The sequence below is a fragment of the Oncorhynchus masou genome, chromosome 29, assembly GCF_036934945.1.
Source record: "Oncorhynchus masou masou isolate Uvic2021 chromosome 29, UVic_Omas_1.1, whole genome shotgun sequence".
Lineage (NCBI taxonomy): Eukaryota > Metazoa > Chordata > Actinopteri > Salmoniformes > Salmonidae > Oncorhynchus > Oncorhynchus masou.
Genome location: NC_088240.1, coordinates 75,230,351 through 75,249,270, shown reverse-complemented (window position 1 = coordinate 75,249,270; position 18,920 = coordinate 75,230,351). Strand labels below are relative to the sequence as shown.

At 44.2% G+C, this 18,920-nt stretch overlaps 1 protein-coding gene and 1 long non-coding RNA gene across 3 annotated transcripts; one reads left to right on the top strand and one right to left on the bottom strand.

Moving 5' to 3' along the window:
* Nucleotides 1-291: 291 nt before the first annotated feature.
* Nucleotides 292-4,134, top strand: LOC135520550 (uncharacterized). The gene is made up of 4 exons (XR_010452400.1): nucleotides 292-505; nucleotides 2,991-3,110; nucleotides 3,315-3,392; nucleotides 3,534-4,134. It is a non-coding gene; the product is annotated as an uncharacterized LOC135520550 (long non-coding RNA).
* Nucleotides 4,135-6,681: 2,547 nt separating this feature from the next.
* LOC135520549 (carcinoembryonic antigen-related cell adhesion molecule 5-like) lies at nucleotides 6,682-12,316 on the bottom strand. 2 transcript variants are annotated; one of them, XR_010452399.1, is made up of 5 exons: nucleotides 10,367-12,316; nucleotides 9,659-9,958; nucleotides 7,992-8,970; nucleotides 7,592-7,867; nucleotides 6,682-7,458 (listed from the first exon to the last, which is right to left on the bottom strand). XR_010452399.1 is itself a non-coding variant. In XM_064946189.1 (3 exons), the coding sequence occupies exons 1-3, from the start codon at nucleotides 8,200-8,202 to the stop codon at nucleotides 7,169-7,171; spliced, it is 777 nt and encodes a 258-aa protein (XP_064802261.1). In that variant the 5' UTR covers nucleotides 8,203-8,792; the 3' UTR covers nucleotides 6,682-7,168. The 2 variants fall into 2 exon arrangements, 1 of the variants encoding a protein (XP_064802261.1); XM_064946189.1 differs by lacking the exons at nucleotides 9,659-9,958; nucleotides 10,367-12,316 and having other exon boundaries at nucleotides 7,992-8,792.
* Nucleotides 12,317-18,920: the final 6,604 nt, after the last annotated feature.

The window sequence follows — 18,920 nt, the reverse complement described above, 5'->3', positions numbered from 1 at the left end:
CAAGGAAACACAATCACAGTGTCTGGCTGACAGTTTCAAACGGCCTTCAAGTCTTCAGGTGAACATTCTATTTAATGAACGTTATTTGTTAGTTTGCTCTGAAAGAAAGTATATTTATTGAACATAAGCCATATGAAGGCAGAATGTTTTGCCATCACAGGTCAGTATCATGAAGGACTCTCATCCACCTGTCAGGCTGACGTCACTCATCAGTAACACTATGAGGTGTTGTTTTGGCCAACGTCCACTCTTTCCAAAATGCTTGGCGTATATAACTCAAGGCAGGTGTAGGTAGGGGGACACGCTTCATAGAACATGGCCCATTTTATCTCAGATGGAGACATACGTCTATATAAAGGGCTGAAGTAACTGCGGAGGTTAGGTATTCATTCAGTCATAGCTGCAGAGGTGTGTTTGCACATTCACAAGCATATTGTGGCTAGAGGAATGGGAATAAAGATGCTTTTGCTGTTCTGTGTATTGGCATTCACTGGCCAAGGGCAAGGTAAAGTATTGAACATTCTGTTTGATTTACTGTTGAATGTACTTGGCTTTATAATGTACAGTGAGTTATAGCAGGTTACACCTATTACAGCTGCTACTGGCATCATGTGAGGTGTCTGTTAAAGAACTACATTTAGCTCTTAACTCATAGGGAGTCTTATGGAAATCTGCATTTGATTGTTTCTTTCTGATGTTTTGAGCATTTCATGAAGCGTTGCAGACAGAGATAGCCATCTCATAGTAGTTGCATACAGACACATCCATCATACAGAAATGTGCATTGTAGCTTCCGAGAATAATCTTGACGAATACACAGAGACGGTGCCTGAGTTTATCAGGAAGTGTATAGGAGATGTTGTACCCACTGTGACTATTAAAACCTACCCTAACCAGAAACCGTGGATAGATGGCAGCATTCGCGTAAAACTGGCAAGGTGACTGGGAACATGGCAGAAAACAAGCAGAGTAGTCATTTCCTCCACAAGGCAATCAAACAGGCAACACATCAGTATAGAGACAAAGTGGAGTCGCAATTCAACGGCTCAGACACAAAAAGCATGTGGCAGGGTCTACAGACAATCACAGATTACAAAAGGAAAACCATCCATGTCGTGGACGCTGACGTTTTGCTTCCAGACAAGCAATGCACCTTCTTTGTCCACTTTGAGGATAACACAGTGCCCGCTAACAAGGATTGTGGGCTCTCCTTCTCTGTGGCTGACGTGAATAAGACATTAAACGTTTTAACCCACGCAAGGCTGCCGGCTCAGACGTCATCCCTAGCCGCATCCTCAGAGCCTGCCCAGACCAGCTCGCTGGTGTGTTTACGGACATATTCCAGTCTGCTGTCCCCACATTCTTCAAGATGGCCACCATTGTTCCTGCGCCCAAGAATGCAAAGGTAACTGAACAAAATGACGATCCCCCGTAGCACTCACTTCTATCATCATGAAGTGCTTTGAGAGACTAGTCAAGAATCTTATCACATCTACCGCCCCAATAGGTCCACAGATGATGCAATCACCATCACACTGCACATTGCCCTGTCCCATCTGGACAAGAGGAATGTCTATGTAAGAATGCTGTTCATTGACTACAGCTCAGTATTCAACACCATAGTACCCTCCAAGCTCATCATTAAGCTCGAGGCCCTGGGTCTGAACCTCGCCCTGTGCAAATGGGCCCTGGATTTCCTGACGGGCAGCCCCCAAGTGGTGAAGGTATAAAACAGCACCTCCACTTTGCTGATCCTCAACACTGGGGCCCCATAATGATGCGTGCTTAGCCCCCTCCTGTAGTCCCTATGTCACCCATGACTGCATGGCCAATGTCGCCTCCAACTCAATCATCAAGTTTGCAGACATCACAACAGTAGTAGGCTTGATTACCAACAACGATGAGACAGCCTAGAGGGAGGATTTGAGGGCTCTGGGAGTGTGGTGCCAGGAAAGTAACCTCTCACTCAACATCAACAAAACAAAGGAGATGATCGTGGACTTCAGGAAACAGCAGAGGGAGCACCCCCCTATCCACATCGACGGGACCACAGTGGAGAAGATGGAAAGTTTCAAGTTCCTCGGCGTACACATCACTGGCAAACTGAAATGGTCCACCCACACAGACAGTGTGGTTTTGAAGAAGGGGCAACAGCGCCCGAAGAAATTTGGATTGTCACCTAAGACCCTCACAAACTTTTACAGATGCACAATTGAGAGCATCCTGTCGGACTGTATCACTCCCTGCTACGGCAACTGCACCACCCACAACCGCAGGGCTCTCCAGAGGGTGGTGCGGTCTGCACAATGCATCGCTAGGGGCAAACTACCTGCCCTCCAGGACACCTACAGTACCTGTCAGGAAGGCCAAAAAGATCATCAAGGACAACAACCACCCGAGCCATTACCTGTTCACCCTGCTATCATCCAGAAGGCGAGGTCAGTACAGGTGCAGCTTAGCTGGTGATGGAGAGACTGAAAAACAGCTTCTATCTCAAGGCCATCAGACTGTTAAATAGCATATCACTAGCACAGAGATGCTGTTGCCTATATACACAGACTTGAAATCACTGGCCACTTTAATACATGGAACACTAGTCACTTTAATAGTTTACATATCTTGCATTACTCATCTTCTATGTATGTACTGTATTCTATACTTTTCAACTATAACTTTGTCTATGCTGCTCTGACGTTGGTCATCCATATATGTATATATTCTTAATTCCCTTTACTTAGATTTGTGTGTATTGGGTATATGTTGTGAAATCGTTAGATATTACTTGTTAGATATTACTGCACTGTCGGAGCTAGAAGCAGAAGCATTTCGCCAAACCTGCAATAATATCTGCTAAACATGTGACCAATTCCATTTGATTTGATTAGATATACATCCATCATACAGATTCATCAATCATTTAAAAAATATCCATCATACTTACTGTACATATCCATTAGGATCAGCCTCTCTCTCTCATCCTCTCTACCAAGGGGTTCCTGAAACTGATGTACAAAGTTCAGGTGTCAGTGAAACTACAGTGAAGGACCCAGGGAGAGTTGGAGACCAGATCAACCCCCCCAGACACCATGACAGACTGTGTGCATGTAAGGGTGAGTGATTACAAAGTCATTGCTATTTGTCCAGTATGTATATTTTAAGGGTATACAGTAGTTTGTGATTTTCTTTTTACAATTGTAGCCTGCTTGTCAGTCTGTTTCTGACCGCCCATTATAGTAATATTTTTGGATGTCAATTAGTTTGCAGAAACTGAATGGCACTCAGACGAATACAGTAGTTTACTTTGTGTCACTCAGGGAGGAGGAGAGAGGGTTTGAGTGGAGGCTGCCTCTGCCAGGAGTCTGCCAAATCCTACCGCAAGCCCAGGAAGGCCTGTAAGTAATCCTGTGTTTCTGTTACACCAACAGCAGTACATTGAAGAGTTTCTACAATGCCTGTTACAGTGGAATCTCTCAAAGTCACCAATCTGTGTATCTCTCTCCCATCCCATTCTCTCCGACCTATACACAATCCAGTTGTGGAAATGTGCCTAAGGAAAGGATTCCAGAATCAGTGGAAATGCCAGAAGATCATGGAAAGAGTAGAGAGGTCAAAGGGTAGCCTAGGCAAAAACTTCATGAGTATTCCAATTTAAAGAGTTGATCTTTAATAACTTCTGTATTAACCTTGTAACCATGTTTTGTAATCTCATGTTGCTCGCTCAAGAACCATGACTGTTTTTCTTTTTTTTAAATATGATATAATTATACTCCTTTGAAATACACATTTTTAAAAACAAGTTTCACTATGTGTGTGGATTAGTTTCCAAGTTTTAGCATTAGATTTCCTATTTCCTTTTGCATGTTTTGTGCCACTCTAAATCCCTCTGTTACTGCTTCATTAAATCCACATTTCTTCACAGCGATTTTGCAGATAAAGAAATCAACCAAGATTGCACCATTCAGTAGGACATCGTTGAAAAGACAAAGATGAATTTAAGACAATAATTAATGAAGAGGAAATATGAACATACGACAACCCGTGTTTTACATAAACACCAGTTTAATGTATTATCGTTTTGAAACATTTTACCTTTAAGGTATTTATAAGGTAAATAAACCTGAATTTGTACTTGAACTACAGAGTTTACATACATGATCAAACGCAGAACACAGAAAGGCACTCAGTGAATGGACTTCAGGGCAGTAGTCACAGTCACAAAGGCAGTGAATATCTAAGAACATTGAATTCAAAACATAAATGGTCAGCGCAGCTGAGCAGTGGATGTTTGCCCCTTCAATTACCATGTTTGTCGACCAGTTTTCAAGATTTTTGTTTTTAAAAAGAATATCAGTTTATAGAGATGATTGACATAAAAACACACTGTAGAGGTGGGTTCTATTCTAAGGGGATAGACCCCTCCCATCTGACCTCTTGTGGACTCTTTCCTCACAATCTAAAAGCATTGGAAAGGAGCTGAGCATACTAAATCCAGCCCTATGGTGACAAGAGAAGGGGCAATTACAGTATTGACAATACCACTTATTTCTATCCAGTCCTTTTTCAGAACTGTGAAGGGAGTCAGTGAGGGTAGAGGGAAGGGAGTGATTGGCTGCCAACCAACAGACGTGCAGTGTGCATACTGTGGTGGTCTCAGTGGTTGATCAGAGGCAGAGAGAGAGCTACAAGGCCCATCAACATCAGACCACCTCTGGACTGGAATGGAGGGACAGGTGAATAGCCTGAGAGAGAAAGAAGAATGGGAGAGAGGGGAAACAAAGAGGTCGGGAGAGGAGGGGTTACAAAGACAATGGGAGAGGAGGGGGACAAAGAGAATGGGAGAGGAGGGGTACAAAGAATGGGAGAAGAGGAGGACAAAGAGAATGGGAGAGGAGGTGGACAAAGAGAATGTGTGAGGAGGGGTACAAAGAATGGGAGAAAAGGAGGACAAAGATAATGGGAGAGGAGGGGACAAAGAATGGGAGAGGAAGGGAGGCAGGGAAGGAGAATGAGTGAGTGAGGATGTTAAAAATAAATATACAGTGTATACAGTGCCTTCCGAAAGTATTCGGCCCCCTTGAACTTTGCAACCTTTTGCCACATTTCAGGCTTCAAACATAAAGATATAAAACTGTATTTTTTTGTGAAGAATCAACAACAAGTCGGACACAATCATGAAGTGGAACGACATTTATTGGATATTTCAAACTTTTTTAACAAATCAAAAACTGAAAAATTGGGCGTGCAAAATTATTCAGCCCCCTTTGTAGCGCCACCTTTTGCTGCGATTACAGCTGTAAGTCGCTTGGGGTATGTCTCTATCAGTTTTGCACATCGAGAGACTGACATTTTTTCCCATTCCTCCTTGCAAAACAGCTCGAGCTCAGTGAGGTTGGATGGAGAGCATTTGTGAACAGCAGTTTTCAGTTCTTTCCACAGATTCTCGATTGGATTCAGGTCTGGACTTTGACTTGGCCATTCTAACACCTGGATATGTTTATTTTTGAACCATTCCATTGTATATTTTGCTTTATGTTTTGGATCATTGTCTTGTTGGAAGACAAATCTCCGTCCCAGTCTCAGGTCTTTTGCAGACTCCATCAGGTTTTCTTCCAGAATGGTCCTGTATTTGGCTCCATCCATCTTCCCATCAATTTTAACCATCTTCCCTGTCCCTGCTGAAGAAAAGCAAGCCCAAACCATGATGCTGCCACCACCATGTTTGACAGTGGGGATGGTGTGTTCAGGGTGATGAGCTGTGTTGCTTTTACGCCAAACATAACGTTTTGCATTGTTGCCAAAAAGTTCAATTTTGGTTTCATCTGACCAGAGCACCTTCTTCCACATGTTTGGTGTGTCTCCCAGCTGGCTTGTGGCAAACTTTAAACAACACTTTTTATGAATATCTTTAAGAAATGGCTTTCTTCTTGCCACTCTTCCATAAAGGCCAGATTTGTGCAATATACGACTGATTGTTGTCCTATGGACAGAGTCTCCCACCTCAGCTGTAGATCTCTGCAGTTCATCCAGAGTGATCATGGGCCTCTTGGCTGCATCTCTAATCAGTCTTCTCCTTGTATGAGCTGAAAGTTTAGAGGGACGGCCAGGTCTTGGTAGATTTGCAGTGGTCTGATACTCCTTCCATTTCAATATTATCACTTGCACAGTTCTCCTTGGGATGTTTAAAGTTTGGGAAATCTTTTTGTATCCAAATCCGGCTTTAAACCTCTTCACAACAGTATCTCGGACCTGCCTGGTGTGTTCCTTGTTCTTCATGATGCTCTCTGCGCTTTTAACGACGGACCTCTGAGACTATCACAGTGCAGGTGCATTTATACGGAGACTTGATTACACACAGGTGGATTGTATTTATCATCATTAGTCATTTAGGTCAACATTGGATCATTCAGAGATCCTCACTGTACTTCTGGAGAGAGTTTGCTGCACTGAAAGTAAAGGGGCTGAATAATTTTGCACTCCCAATTTTTCAGTTTTTGATTTGTTAAAAAAGTTTGAAATATCCAATAAATGTCATTCCACTTCATGATTGTGTCCCATTTGTTGTTGATTCTTCACAAAAAAAATACAGTTTTATATCTTTATGTTTGAAGCCTGAAATGTGGCAAAAGGTCGCAAAGTTCAAGGGGGCCGAATACTTTCGCAAGGCACTGTATAAACTCACGTTTCAGCATCACTGTGCCTCGTGAAGAAAGCGCAGATATTATTGAAAGTTTATATATAGAGAGTATATATAGAGTGTGCGACTCTATAGCTTACAGTTTATTTGCAGTTAGTCAGCACCTCTACACACAATACTTTTCTCTGGTGTGCACCAGCTCAATACTTTTCTCTCGGTGTGCACCAGCTCATGCTTTTCTCTCGGTGTGCACCAGCTCATACTTTTCTCTCGGTGTGCACCAGCTCAATACTTTTCTCTCGGTGTGCACCAGCTCAATACTTTTCTCTCGGTGTGCACCAGCTCATGCTTTTTATTGGAAGCATTGGAGTCAACATTGGCCGGAATTCCTGTGGAATGCTTTCGACATCCTGTAGACTCCAAGCCCCAACGAATTGAAGCTTTTCTGAGGGAAAGTCAGTATTAGGAAGGTATTCCTAATATTTGCTATACTCTGTGCATTTTGCGATATTTGTCCTCTTATCAGATCGTAAATTAACACAACAAAGCAAACAATCTGTAGTCTGATTTACCAATGACAATGAGCATCTTGGAGACAGTGCTGTTTCTGCCAGTGACGTTGTTGAAGGCCATACAGGTGTACTCCCCATGACTGGCTAAGGTCAGTGGGCCAGTCTCATACACTGAGCCAGTCACCACCTGGGAGCCATTGAAGAACCAGCTGAACTGGCTGGGAGGCTGAGAGGAGGCTGAGCAGTTGAATGTCACTCTTTGATCTGTTTCAGCAATGGGTGCACCAGCTATCACAGGTTGCTTGGGTCCATCTGTGAAAATCAGACAACGACATCAAAATATTTAACTCTAACTAACTTATTGCTGATGATTGACTTCATAGTATCTCATCACAGCTATTACCTTCTTAATATTTGACAAGAATACATCCCCATTATTACTTACAATTCACTAGGAGTGTGTAGCGGGTGCTAGTTCTATTGCTCACACTATTTCTGGCCATACACTGATATTCTCCATAGTCTGAATGCTGTACAGGGTTGAAGGTCAGTGTTCTGTTGTCGAAAGAGACGTGTGTCCTGTTATCCAGACGCACTGACGTGTGGTTCTTCCACCAGTGAATGGAGCTAGGATCACCGACAATATTGCAAGTCATTGTAAAGGAGTCACCCTCTATCGCCTGGGTTCCACCGGTGCTTATGGACACTGAGGTGATTGGCGCTGAGAACAAAGTGAAAATGTATCAACGGTCATAGTAGGTTTAACGGCTGCAGAGGGATTATTTGTTCTCAAGAATGTACACCAAACTAATCAATTAAAGGATTAAGGTTAGACCGAGACTCACCAACAACAGTGAGCATCTTGGAGACAGTGCTGTTTCTGTCAGTGATGTTGTTGAAGGCCACACAGGTGTACTCCCCATGACTGGCTAAGGTCAGTGGGCCAGTCTTATACACTGAGCCAGTTGCCACCTGGGAGCCATTGAAGAACCAGCTGAACTGGCTGGGAGGCTGAGAGGAGGCCGAGCAGTTGAAGGTCACAATGTGTCCTGTCATTGCTATATCTGGACTAGTTACATCAGGTCTCTCTGGTCCAACTGTTAAATACAAGACAGTATGGTTAGTCTTATGGTTTGATTATTTTGACAAAGATTAGTAAGTAAGTAGCCTTCCTGAAGCCTTGGATTGTGCAAGTTGGAACAGCTCATAGGAGCAGGAGCCCATCTCCTGTTTCTGTAGCGTGTTACAGTTTGATGTATTAGTACAGTAACCGAAAGGTTGCTGGGTCGAATCCCTGAGCTGACATGTTAAAAATCTGTCATTATGCCACTGAGCAACACAGTCACCCCACTGTTCCTTGGGCCCTGAAGATGTGGATGTCGATTTAAGGCAGTCCCCTGCGGTTGGGTTAATTTTATTTTTACCTTTATTTTACTAGGCAAGTCAGTTAAGAACAAATTCTTATTTTCAATGATGGCCTAGGAACAGTGGGTTAACTGCATGTTCAGGTTCAGAACGACAGATTTGTACCTTGTCAGCTCGGGGATTTGAACTTGCAACCTTTTGGTTACCAGTCCAACGCTCTAACCACTAGGCTACCCTGCCGCCCCAATTGTGGAAGACACATTTCAGTTGAAGGCATTCATCCTCTCCCTTCCCCTTCCCCAAGCCGAACTCGGTCACTGGCTGCAACCTCTGAGCTGCCATTCATCCAGCGGTAGGAGAGGGAGGTGCCAGAGGAGACGGAGCAGGTGAAAATGGCAGTGTCGTTTAATTCCACTAGATCAGTGGCGTTGGCTCTTAGAGTCACGTTTGAAATGGGCTCTGTGGGTGAGAGAGTAGAATAACAACCATATAGTTTATATTTGTTTCACACTAAAAATTGTTTTGGAAATCTAAATATGCTATTTTATTTACTTATTATAGAGACTAAGTTACAGGATTGAGGACTGTAGAGCCCTTTGCACACACATAAAACATCTTGTGTAGGTCTTATCTGAAAATGTATACGAACCGTTTGCTTATACTCTGATCTGTTCAGTTTCATTATTTTCAAAGGTATTATGAGGGCCAACTTCACTATAGGTTCAGAAAACATTGACACGTTTAAGTGTTAGCTTTCCATGTCAGGAATTATTATGACAGAGATGAATCATTGATAGACAATGTATCTGCATCAGTGGAGGCTGCTGAAGGTAGAATAATAATGGCTGGAATGGAGTGGATTGAATCATATTCATAAAAACGTGTTTTTCATATGTTTGATAGCATTCCATTCACTCCATTACACTCAATTCTAGCTATTCTAGCTATTATTATTAGCTGTCCTTCCCTCAGTAGCCTCCATTGATGTGCAAGCATGTTTGCATGTGGACCTGCGTGCAAGTAAGTATGTGAATGGGCAAGTAAGTGTGCAGGTGAGCATGTGTGCGAGGAAGTGACCGTGTGTGCCAATGAGAGGGAGTCTACCATCGTAGAAAGATAAACAGACAGGCAGAGGTCAGCTCCTTACCCTGGACAGACAAGGTCACCACAGCGTTCAGGACTGGCTCCATTCCCTGTACGGTATACAGACCTGAGTCGTTGAGTTGGAGAGAGCTTATGGACAGCTCTGCGGAGGATTGGTTGAATGATTTTCTGCCTTGATAACTTGTACTCACAATACTGCCACCAGGATAGAAAAGTACAATGGTTGTAGTTTCATATGACCAGGTCCCTATGTTGATGGGGCTTTCAGGAACTAGGTTCAGGGTGACATTACTGCCCACAGCTAAGGGGTTCTTCGAGGGAACCATCACCTGGCCAGAGACATCTAGAAGAGGATGGATTGATGAGTTTAGTTCATATTTTGAGATATTATTAATCAGTACAAAAGTCTTTAAAGTCCTTTAAATATTTTAATTGAAATGAATCAAATTTTCAGACTATGTCACTTTAACAGAAATATAAGCTTTTGTTTTCAAATTAGTGTCTTCAAGTTGAACGCACAATTTACAACATGACCTAGTATCTATGTCTAATGTTTACTCTAGACATTGGTTGGTTTTCAATGTCAGATAAATAGAAACCTCCATCTTTCTGACTTGATACTGTTTGACTGAAGTGCATCAACCAAACAGAGACATTTGAACAACCTGTTACTTATTTAATCAAGTGTTTATACCATGTAGCTCAAATAGGCATCAATATATTCCCAGAATGAGCATATTGTCCACTTTACCTGTATTGAAGTTGAGCAGCACCAGGATGAGAACCAACACCAGAGGATGGTCCATAGTTCTGACACTTATCAAACACCACGGATCAGAAATGGGACACTTTCCTATGAACCAAATGACTGTCCAGACTTCTTGATAAATCGAAAGATGTCAATACTGCACAGTCACAGTCTCCTCTCAATCAACAAATAGTTAGGTGATGCCAATGTACCTGCCCACCCTACCTGCCGCCAGAACACACTCACACACACCTACCCAACTACCCACGCCCTGTTTTGCCCAAGTACCTTTTTTCCCGCTGTATTTTTTGTTGACGCACAGGGGTGTTTTCATGTTGCTTATGGTATACTGTTCTCTGACCCAGTTGAAACTCATGATCCATCCACAGTGGCTGAGGCAACGTGGGCTCATAAGACACTGTTCACATTGAACCTGTCAAGAAAACACTTACAGCGCCGTAAAAAAGTATTTGCCTCTTTTTGATGTTCTATATTTCTGCATAGTTTTGATACCGAATGTTATCAGATCTTCAACCAAAACCCAATATTAGATAAAGGGAACCTTTACCGGAGTTTACAAAAACTATTTTATTTATGTCATGAAAAAAGTTAATCAACACCCAATTCCTCGATGCTAAAAAGTAATTGGCCATTTACACTATTTGTCCCTCCTTTAGCCACAATGACTGCAACCAAACTGAAGTGCATCAACAGAATAAAGACATTTGAACAACCTGTTACTTATTTAACAAAGCGTTTGTGACATATAGCACAAATAGGGAGCAATATATTTCCCAGAATGAGCGTATTGTCTACTTTACCAGTAGTGAAGTTGAGCAGCACCAGGATGAAAACCCACACCAGAGGATAGTCCATAGTTCTGCCACTTATCACTTCAACCAAACGCTTCCTGTAGTTGTTGATCAGTCTCTCATGTTGTTGTGGAGGAATGTTGGCCCACTCTTCCATGTGGAATGGCTTTAACTCAGATACTTTGGGGGTATTTTCAAGCATGTACTGCTCGTTTCAAATCCTGCCACAGCATCTCATTTGGGATTAGGTCTGGACTTTGACTGGACCATTCTAAAACATCAAATTGTGTTTTGCATCATAGTCTTGCTGCATTGCACTTCAGCTTCAGCTCACAGCCAGATGCCCCGATATTATCCTATAGAAATCAGAGGAGAATTCATAGTTCCTTCTATTAAGGCAAGTCGTACAGATCCTGTGGCACCAAAGCCATCTCCAAACCATCACGCTACCACCAAAATGCTTGACCGTTGGTAAGAGGTTCTTACTGTGGAATGCAGTGTTTGGTTTTCGCCAGGCATAATGGGACCCATCTCGTCCAAAAAGTTATACTTTGAATCATCTCTCCATAGAACATTTTTCCAAAAGTGCATCCAGGTGTATCCAGATTATTTTTTGGCCAACTTGAGTCAATGTTTTGGATGACATGGGTCCAATTAAGGAATTTTGTCCCACTCTTCCATGCGGAATGGCTTTAACTCAGATACTAAATAAACTGCATTATACAGTAAGAACCTCATACCAACGGTCAAGCAGCTTTTTTGTTACATATACATACAGTGTATTCAGAAAGTGTATTCAGAAAATATTCAGACTGTAACGACTTTCCTCTGTTGAAGAAGGAGCGGACCAAAATGCAGCGTGGTGGTTACTCATGTTTAATGATGGAAAAATGACTTGACATTAAAATACCGAAATGTACAAAAACAACAGATGGAAACGTGAAAAAACTATACAGCCTATCTAGTGAAACTAAACACAGAGACAGGAACAATCACCCACGAAACACACAAAGAATATGGCTGCCAAAATATAGTTCCCAATCAGAGACAACGATAATCACCTGACTCTGATTGAGAACCGCCTCAGGCAGCCATAGACTACACTAGACATCCCACAAAACCCCAAGACAAAAACACACCACAATAACCCATGTCACACCCTGGCCTGACCGAATAAATGAAGAATAAACATAATATATTTCGACCAGGGCGTGACAGAACCCCCCCCAAGGTGCGGACTCCCGGACGCACATCAAAACAATAGGGAGGGTCCGGGTGGGCGTCTGTCCATGGTGGCGGCTCCGGCTCCGGCGCGGGACGTGGAACCCACTCTATAAATGTCTTAGTCCCCCCTCCTCGCGTCCTAGGATAGTACCCCTTCGCCGCAGACCATGGCCTAGTAGTCCTCACCCAGAACCCCACTGGACTGAGGGGCAGCTCGGAACTGAGGGGCAGCTCGGGACTGAGAGGCAGCTCGGGACAGAGGGGCAGCTCGGGACAGAGGGGCAGCTCGGGACAGAGGGGCAGCTTGGGACAGAGGCAGCTCAGCACTGAGAGGAAGCCCAGCACTGAGAGGAAGCCCAGCACTGAGAGGAAGCCCAGCACTGAGAGGAAGCTCAGCCAGGTAGTTGGATCAGGCAGATCCTGGCTGGTTGACGGTTCTGGCAGATCCTGGCTGACTGGCAGATCTGGAAGAGTCTGGTTGACTGGCAGATCTGGAAGAGTCTGGCTGACTGGCAGATCTGGAAGAGTCTGGCTGACTGGCAGATCTGGAAGAGTCTGGCTGACTGGCAGATCTGGAAGCGTCTGGCTGACTGGCAGATCTGGAAGAGTCTTGCTGACTGACGGATCTGGCTGCTCCATGCTGACTGGCGGCTCTGGCTCCTCCATGTAGACTGACAGCTCTGGCGGCTTCTTGCAGACTGGCAGCTCTGGCTGCTCCATGCAGACTGGCAGCTCCATGCAGACTGGCAGCTCCTTGCAGACTGACAGCTCCTTGCAGACTGGCAGCTCCATGCAGACTGACATCTCCGGCTGCTCCATGCAGACTGACAGCTCTGGCTGTTCCATGAAGACTGACAGCTCTGGCTGCTCCATGCAGACTGACAGCTCTGGCTGCTCCATGCAGACTGACAGCTCGGGCTGCGCTAAACAGGCGGGAGACTCCAGCAGCGCTGTAGAGGAGGAAGGCTCTGGCTGCGCTAAACAGGCGGGAGACTCCAGCAGCGCAGGAGAGGAGAAAGGCTCAGGCAGCGCTGAACAGGCGGGAGACTCCGGCAGCGCAGGAGAGGAGAAAGGCTCCGACAGCACTGAACAGGTGGGAGGCTCCGGCAGCACAGGAGAGGAGGAAGGCTCTGGCTGCGCTGAACAGGCGGGAGACTCCGGCAGCGATGGAGAGGCGAGAGGCTCCGACAGCGCAGGAGAGGAGGAAGGCTCTGGTAGCGCTGAACAGGCGGGAGACTCCGGCAGCGCAGGAGAGGAGAAAGGCTCCGGTAGCGCTGGAGAGGCAGGAGGCTCCGGCAGCGCAGGAGAGGAGGAAGGCTCTGGCTGCGCTAAACAGGCGGGAGATTCTGGTAGCGCTGTAGAGGAGAAAGGCTCCGGCAGCACCGGAGAGGCGAGGCGCAGAGTAGGTCTGATGCGTGGTGCTGGCACTGGTGGTACTGGGCCGAGGACACGCACAGGAAGCCTGGTGCGGGGAGCTGCCACCGGAGGACTGGTGTGTGGAGGTGGCACTGGATAGACCGGACCGTGCAGGCGCACTGGAGCTCTTAAGCACCGAGCCTGCCCAACTTTACCTGGCTCGATGCCCACTCTAGCCCGGCCAATACAAGGAGCTGGTATGTACCGCACCGGGCTATGCACCCGCACTGGAGACACCGTGCGCTCCACAGCATAACACGGTGCCTTCCCGGTCTCTTTAGCCCCCCGGTAAGCACAGGAAGATTGCACAGGTCTCCTACCTGGCGTAGCCATACTCCCTGTGAGCCCCCCACCAAGAAATATTTGGGGCTGACTCTCGGGCTTCCAACCGCGTCACCATGCTGCCTCTTCATACCAGCGCCTCTCCGCTTTCACCGCCTCCAGTTCTTCCTTGGGACGGCGATATTCTCCAGGCTGAACCCAGGGTCCTTTACCGTCCAGTTCGTCCTCCCATGTCCATACCTTCTCTCGCTGCACCTTGTGGCGGCTACACTCCCCTGGTTTAGCCCAGGGTCCTCTCCCGTCAAGGATTTCCGCCCAAGTCCAGAAAGTTTTGTCAACCTGCTCCTGCTGCGGCTGTTGCCTGTTACCACGCCGCTTGGTCCTGTTGTGGTGGGTGATTCTGTAACGACTTTCCTCTGTTGAAGGAGCGGACCAAAATGCAGCGTGGTGGTTACTCATGTTTAATGATGGAAAAATGACTTGACATTAAAATACCGATATGTACAAAAACAACAGACGGAAACGTCAAAAAACAATACAGCCTATCTAGTGAAACTAAACACAGAGACAGGAACAATCACCCACGAAACACTCAAAGAATATGGCTGCCTAAATATGGTTCCCAATCAGAGACAACGATAATCACCTGACTCTGATTGAGAACCGCCTCAGGCAGCCATAGACTACACTAGACATCCCACAAAACCCCAAGACAAAAACACACCACAATAACCCATGTCACACCCTGGCCTGACCGAATAAATTAAGAATAAACATAATACATTTCGACCAGGGTGTGACACAGACCCCTTCACTTTTGCCACATTTTTTTACATTACAGCCTTATTCCAAATTGATTATATAAGCAATTGTCCTCCTCAATCTACACATAATACCCATATCGACAAAGCAAAAACAGGTTTGTAGAATTTTTTTGCAAATGTATTAAAAATAAAAAAACAGAAATTGCTTATTTGCATAAGTATTCAGACCCTTTGCTATGAGACCCAAAATTGAGTTCAGGTGCATCCTGTTCCTATTGATCATCCTTGAGATGTCTCTACAACTTGATTGGAGTCCACCTGTGGTAGATTCAGGTGATTGGACATGAATTGGACAGTGCATGTCAGAGTAAAAACCAAGCCATGAGGTCGAAAGAATTGTTCGTAAAGCTCCGAGACAGGATTGTGTCGAGGGACAGATCTGGGGAAGGGTACCAAAACATATACCAAAACATATCTGCAGAATTGAAGGTCTCCAAAAACAAAATTCCCTCAATCATTCTTAAGTGGAAGAAGTTTGGAACCACCAAGACTCTTCCTAGAGCTGGCCGCCCAGCCAAACTGGAAAGGTGGCCAAGAACCCGACGGTCACTCTGACAGAGCCCCAGAGTTCCTCTGTGGAGATAGGAGAAAATTCCAGAAGGGATGCCATCTCTGCAGCACTCCACCAATCAGGACTTTATGGTAGAGTGGCCAGACGGCAGCCACTCCTTTGTAAAAGGCACATGACAGCGTGCTTGGAGTTTGCCAAAAGGCATTCAAAGGACGCTCAGACCATGAGAAACAAGATTCTCTGGTCTGATGAAACCAAGATTTATCATGAATGCCAAGCGTCACGTTTAGGGGAAACCAGGCAGCGCTCACCACCTGGCCAATACGATCCCTACGGTGAAGCATTGTGGTGGCAGCATCATGCTGTGGGGATGTTTTTCAGTGGCAGGGACTGGGAGACTAGTCAGGATCGAGGCAAAGATGAACGGAGCAAAGTACAGAGAGATCCTTGATAAAAACTTGCTCCAGAGCGATCAGGACCTCAGACTGGTGCGAAGGTTCACCTTCCAACAAGACAACGACCCTAAGCACACAGCCAAGACAACGGAGGACTGGCTTCGGGACAAGTCTCTGAATGTTCTTGAGTGGCCCAGCCAGAGCCCGGACATGAACCCAATCGAACAGCGACATTCCAAATGTCGCAGTATAGCGACATTCCAAATCCAACCTGACAGAGCTTGAGAGGATCAGCAGAGAATAATGAAAGAAAAATCTTTTGTCAAAATTATACCATCACACCCAAGAAGACTCAAGGCTGTAAATTGCTGCCAACGGTGCTTCTACAAAGTACTGAGTAAATCATCTGAATACTTACGTAAATATGATATTTCCGTTTTTTATTTTTAATAAATGTGCAAAAAATTCTACAAAATGTTTTTTGCTTTGTCATTATGGGGTATTGATATATAATATATATTTTTTTTTTATCGATTTCGAGTAAGGCAATAACGTAACAAAATGTGGAAAAAGTGAAGGAGTCTGAATACTTTCCAAATGCATTGTAAATGGTACTTTTTTATACACCATTCGCATGACAACAAACTATATTTATAAATATCTGAGATGTGTATTCCACCCCTACCTTGTCTATGTACAGTTATATGTAAGTTTACATATACTTACAGTTGAAGATTGAAGTTTACAAACACTTAGGTTTAAGTCATTAAAACTAATTTTTCAACCACTCCACAAATATCTTGTCAACAAACTATAGTTTTGGCAAGACGGTTAGGACATCTACTTTGTGCATGACACAAATATATATATCGACATAACCTGAACGGCCGCTCAGCAAGGAAGAAGCCACTGCTCCAAAACCGCCATAAAAAAGCCAGATTACGATTTGTAACTGCACACAGAGACAACAATCATACTTTTAGGAGAAATATCCTCTGGTCTGATGAAACAAAAATAGATCTGTTTGACAATAATGACCATCGTTATGTTTGGAGGAAAACTGGGGAGGCTTGCTAGCCGAAGAACACCCTCCCAACCATGAAGCACAGGGGTGGCATCATCATGTTGTGGGGGTGCTTTGCTGCAGGAGGGACTGGTGCACTTCACAAAGTAGATGGCATCATGAGGATGGAAAATTATGTGGATATATTGAAGCTCAAGACATCAGTCAGGAACTTAAAGCTTGGTCGCAAATGGGTCTTCCAAATGAACAATGACCCCAAGCATACTTCCAAAGTTGTGGCAACATGGCTTAAGGACAACAAAGTCAAGGTATTGGAGTGCCATCACAAAGTCCCTCAATCCTATAGAACATTTGTGGGCAGAACTGAAAAAGTGTGTGCGAGCAAGGAGGCCTGCAAACCTGACTCAGTTACACCAGCTCTGTCAGGAGGAATGGGACAAAATTCACCCAAATTATTGTGGGAAGCTTGTGGAAGGCTACCCGAAATGTTTCACCCAAGTTAAACAATTTAAAGGCAATGCTACCAAATACTAATTGAGTGTATGTACACTTCTGACCCACTGGGAATCTGATGAAAGAAATAAAAGCTGAAATAAATCATTCTCTCTACTATTATTCTGACATTCCACATATTTAAAATTAAGTGGTGATCCTAACTGACCTAAGACTGTGAGTTTATACTAGGATTAAATGTTAAGAATTGTGAAAAACTGAGTATAAATGTATTTGGCTAAGGTGTATATAAACTTCCAACTTCAACTGTATATACACACACACAGTAACAGTCAAAAGTTGACACACCTACTCATTCAAGGTTTTTTTTATTTTTTTTCTATATTGTAGAATAGTAGTGAAGACATCAAAACTATGAAATAACACATGTGGAATCATGTAGTAACCAAAAAAAGTGTTATACAAATCAAAATATATTTTGTATTTGAGATTCTACAAAGTAGCCACTCTTAGCCTTGATGACAGTGTTGGCATTCTCTCAACCAACCTCATGAGGTAGTCACTAGGAATACATTTCAATTAACAGGTATGCCTTGTTAAAAGTCGATTTGTGGAATTTCTTTCTTTCTTAATGTGTTCGAGCCGATCAGTTGTGTTGTGACAAGGTAGAGGTGGTATACAGAAGACAACCCTATTTGGTAAAATACCAAGTCCATATTATGGCAAGAACAGCTCAAATAACAAAGAGAAACAACAGCCCATCATTACTTTAAGAAATGAAGGTCAGTCAATCCAGAAAATGTCAAGAAGTTTCTTCAAGTGCAGCCGCAAAACCATCAAGCGCTATGATGAAACTGGCTCTCATGAGGACCACCACAGAAAAGGAAGACCCAGAATCGCCTCTGCTGCAGAGGATAAGTCTCAACATCAACAGATACATCTCAACATCAACTGTTCAGAGAAGACTGCGTGAATCAGGCCTTTGTGGTCGAATTGCAAAGAAACCACTACTCAAGGACACAAATAATAAGAAGAGACTTGCATGGGCCAAGAAACACAAGCAATGGACATTAGACTAGTGGAAATCTGTCCTTTGGTCTGATGAGTCCATAATTGCGATTTTTGATTCCAACTACTGTGCCTTTGTAAGACGCAGAGTACAGTCGTGGCCAAAAGTTTTGAGAATGACACAAATATTAATTTTCACAAAGTTTGCTGCTTCAGTGTCTTTAGATATTTTTGTCAGATGTTACTATGGAATACTGAAGTACAATTACAAGCATTTTCACAAGTGTCAAAGGCTTTTATTGACAATTACATGAAGTTGATGCAAAGAGTCAGTATTTGCAGTGTTGACCATTCCTGGCATGCTGTCACTTAACTTCTGGGCCACATCCTGACTGAAGGCAGCCCATTCTTGCATAGTCAATGCTTGGAGTTTGTCAGAATATGTGGGAGATTGTCAAACTGTTCCTGGGTGGTTGGGAGAAGTTGCTCTCGGATGATGTGTTGGTACCATTCTTTATTCATGGTTGTGTTCTTAGGCAAAATTGTGAGTTAGCCCACTCCCTTGGCTGAGAAGCAACCCCACACATGAATGGTCTCAGGATGCTTTA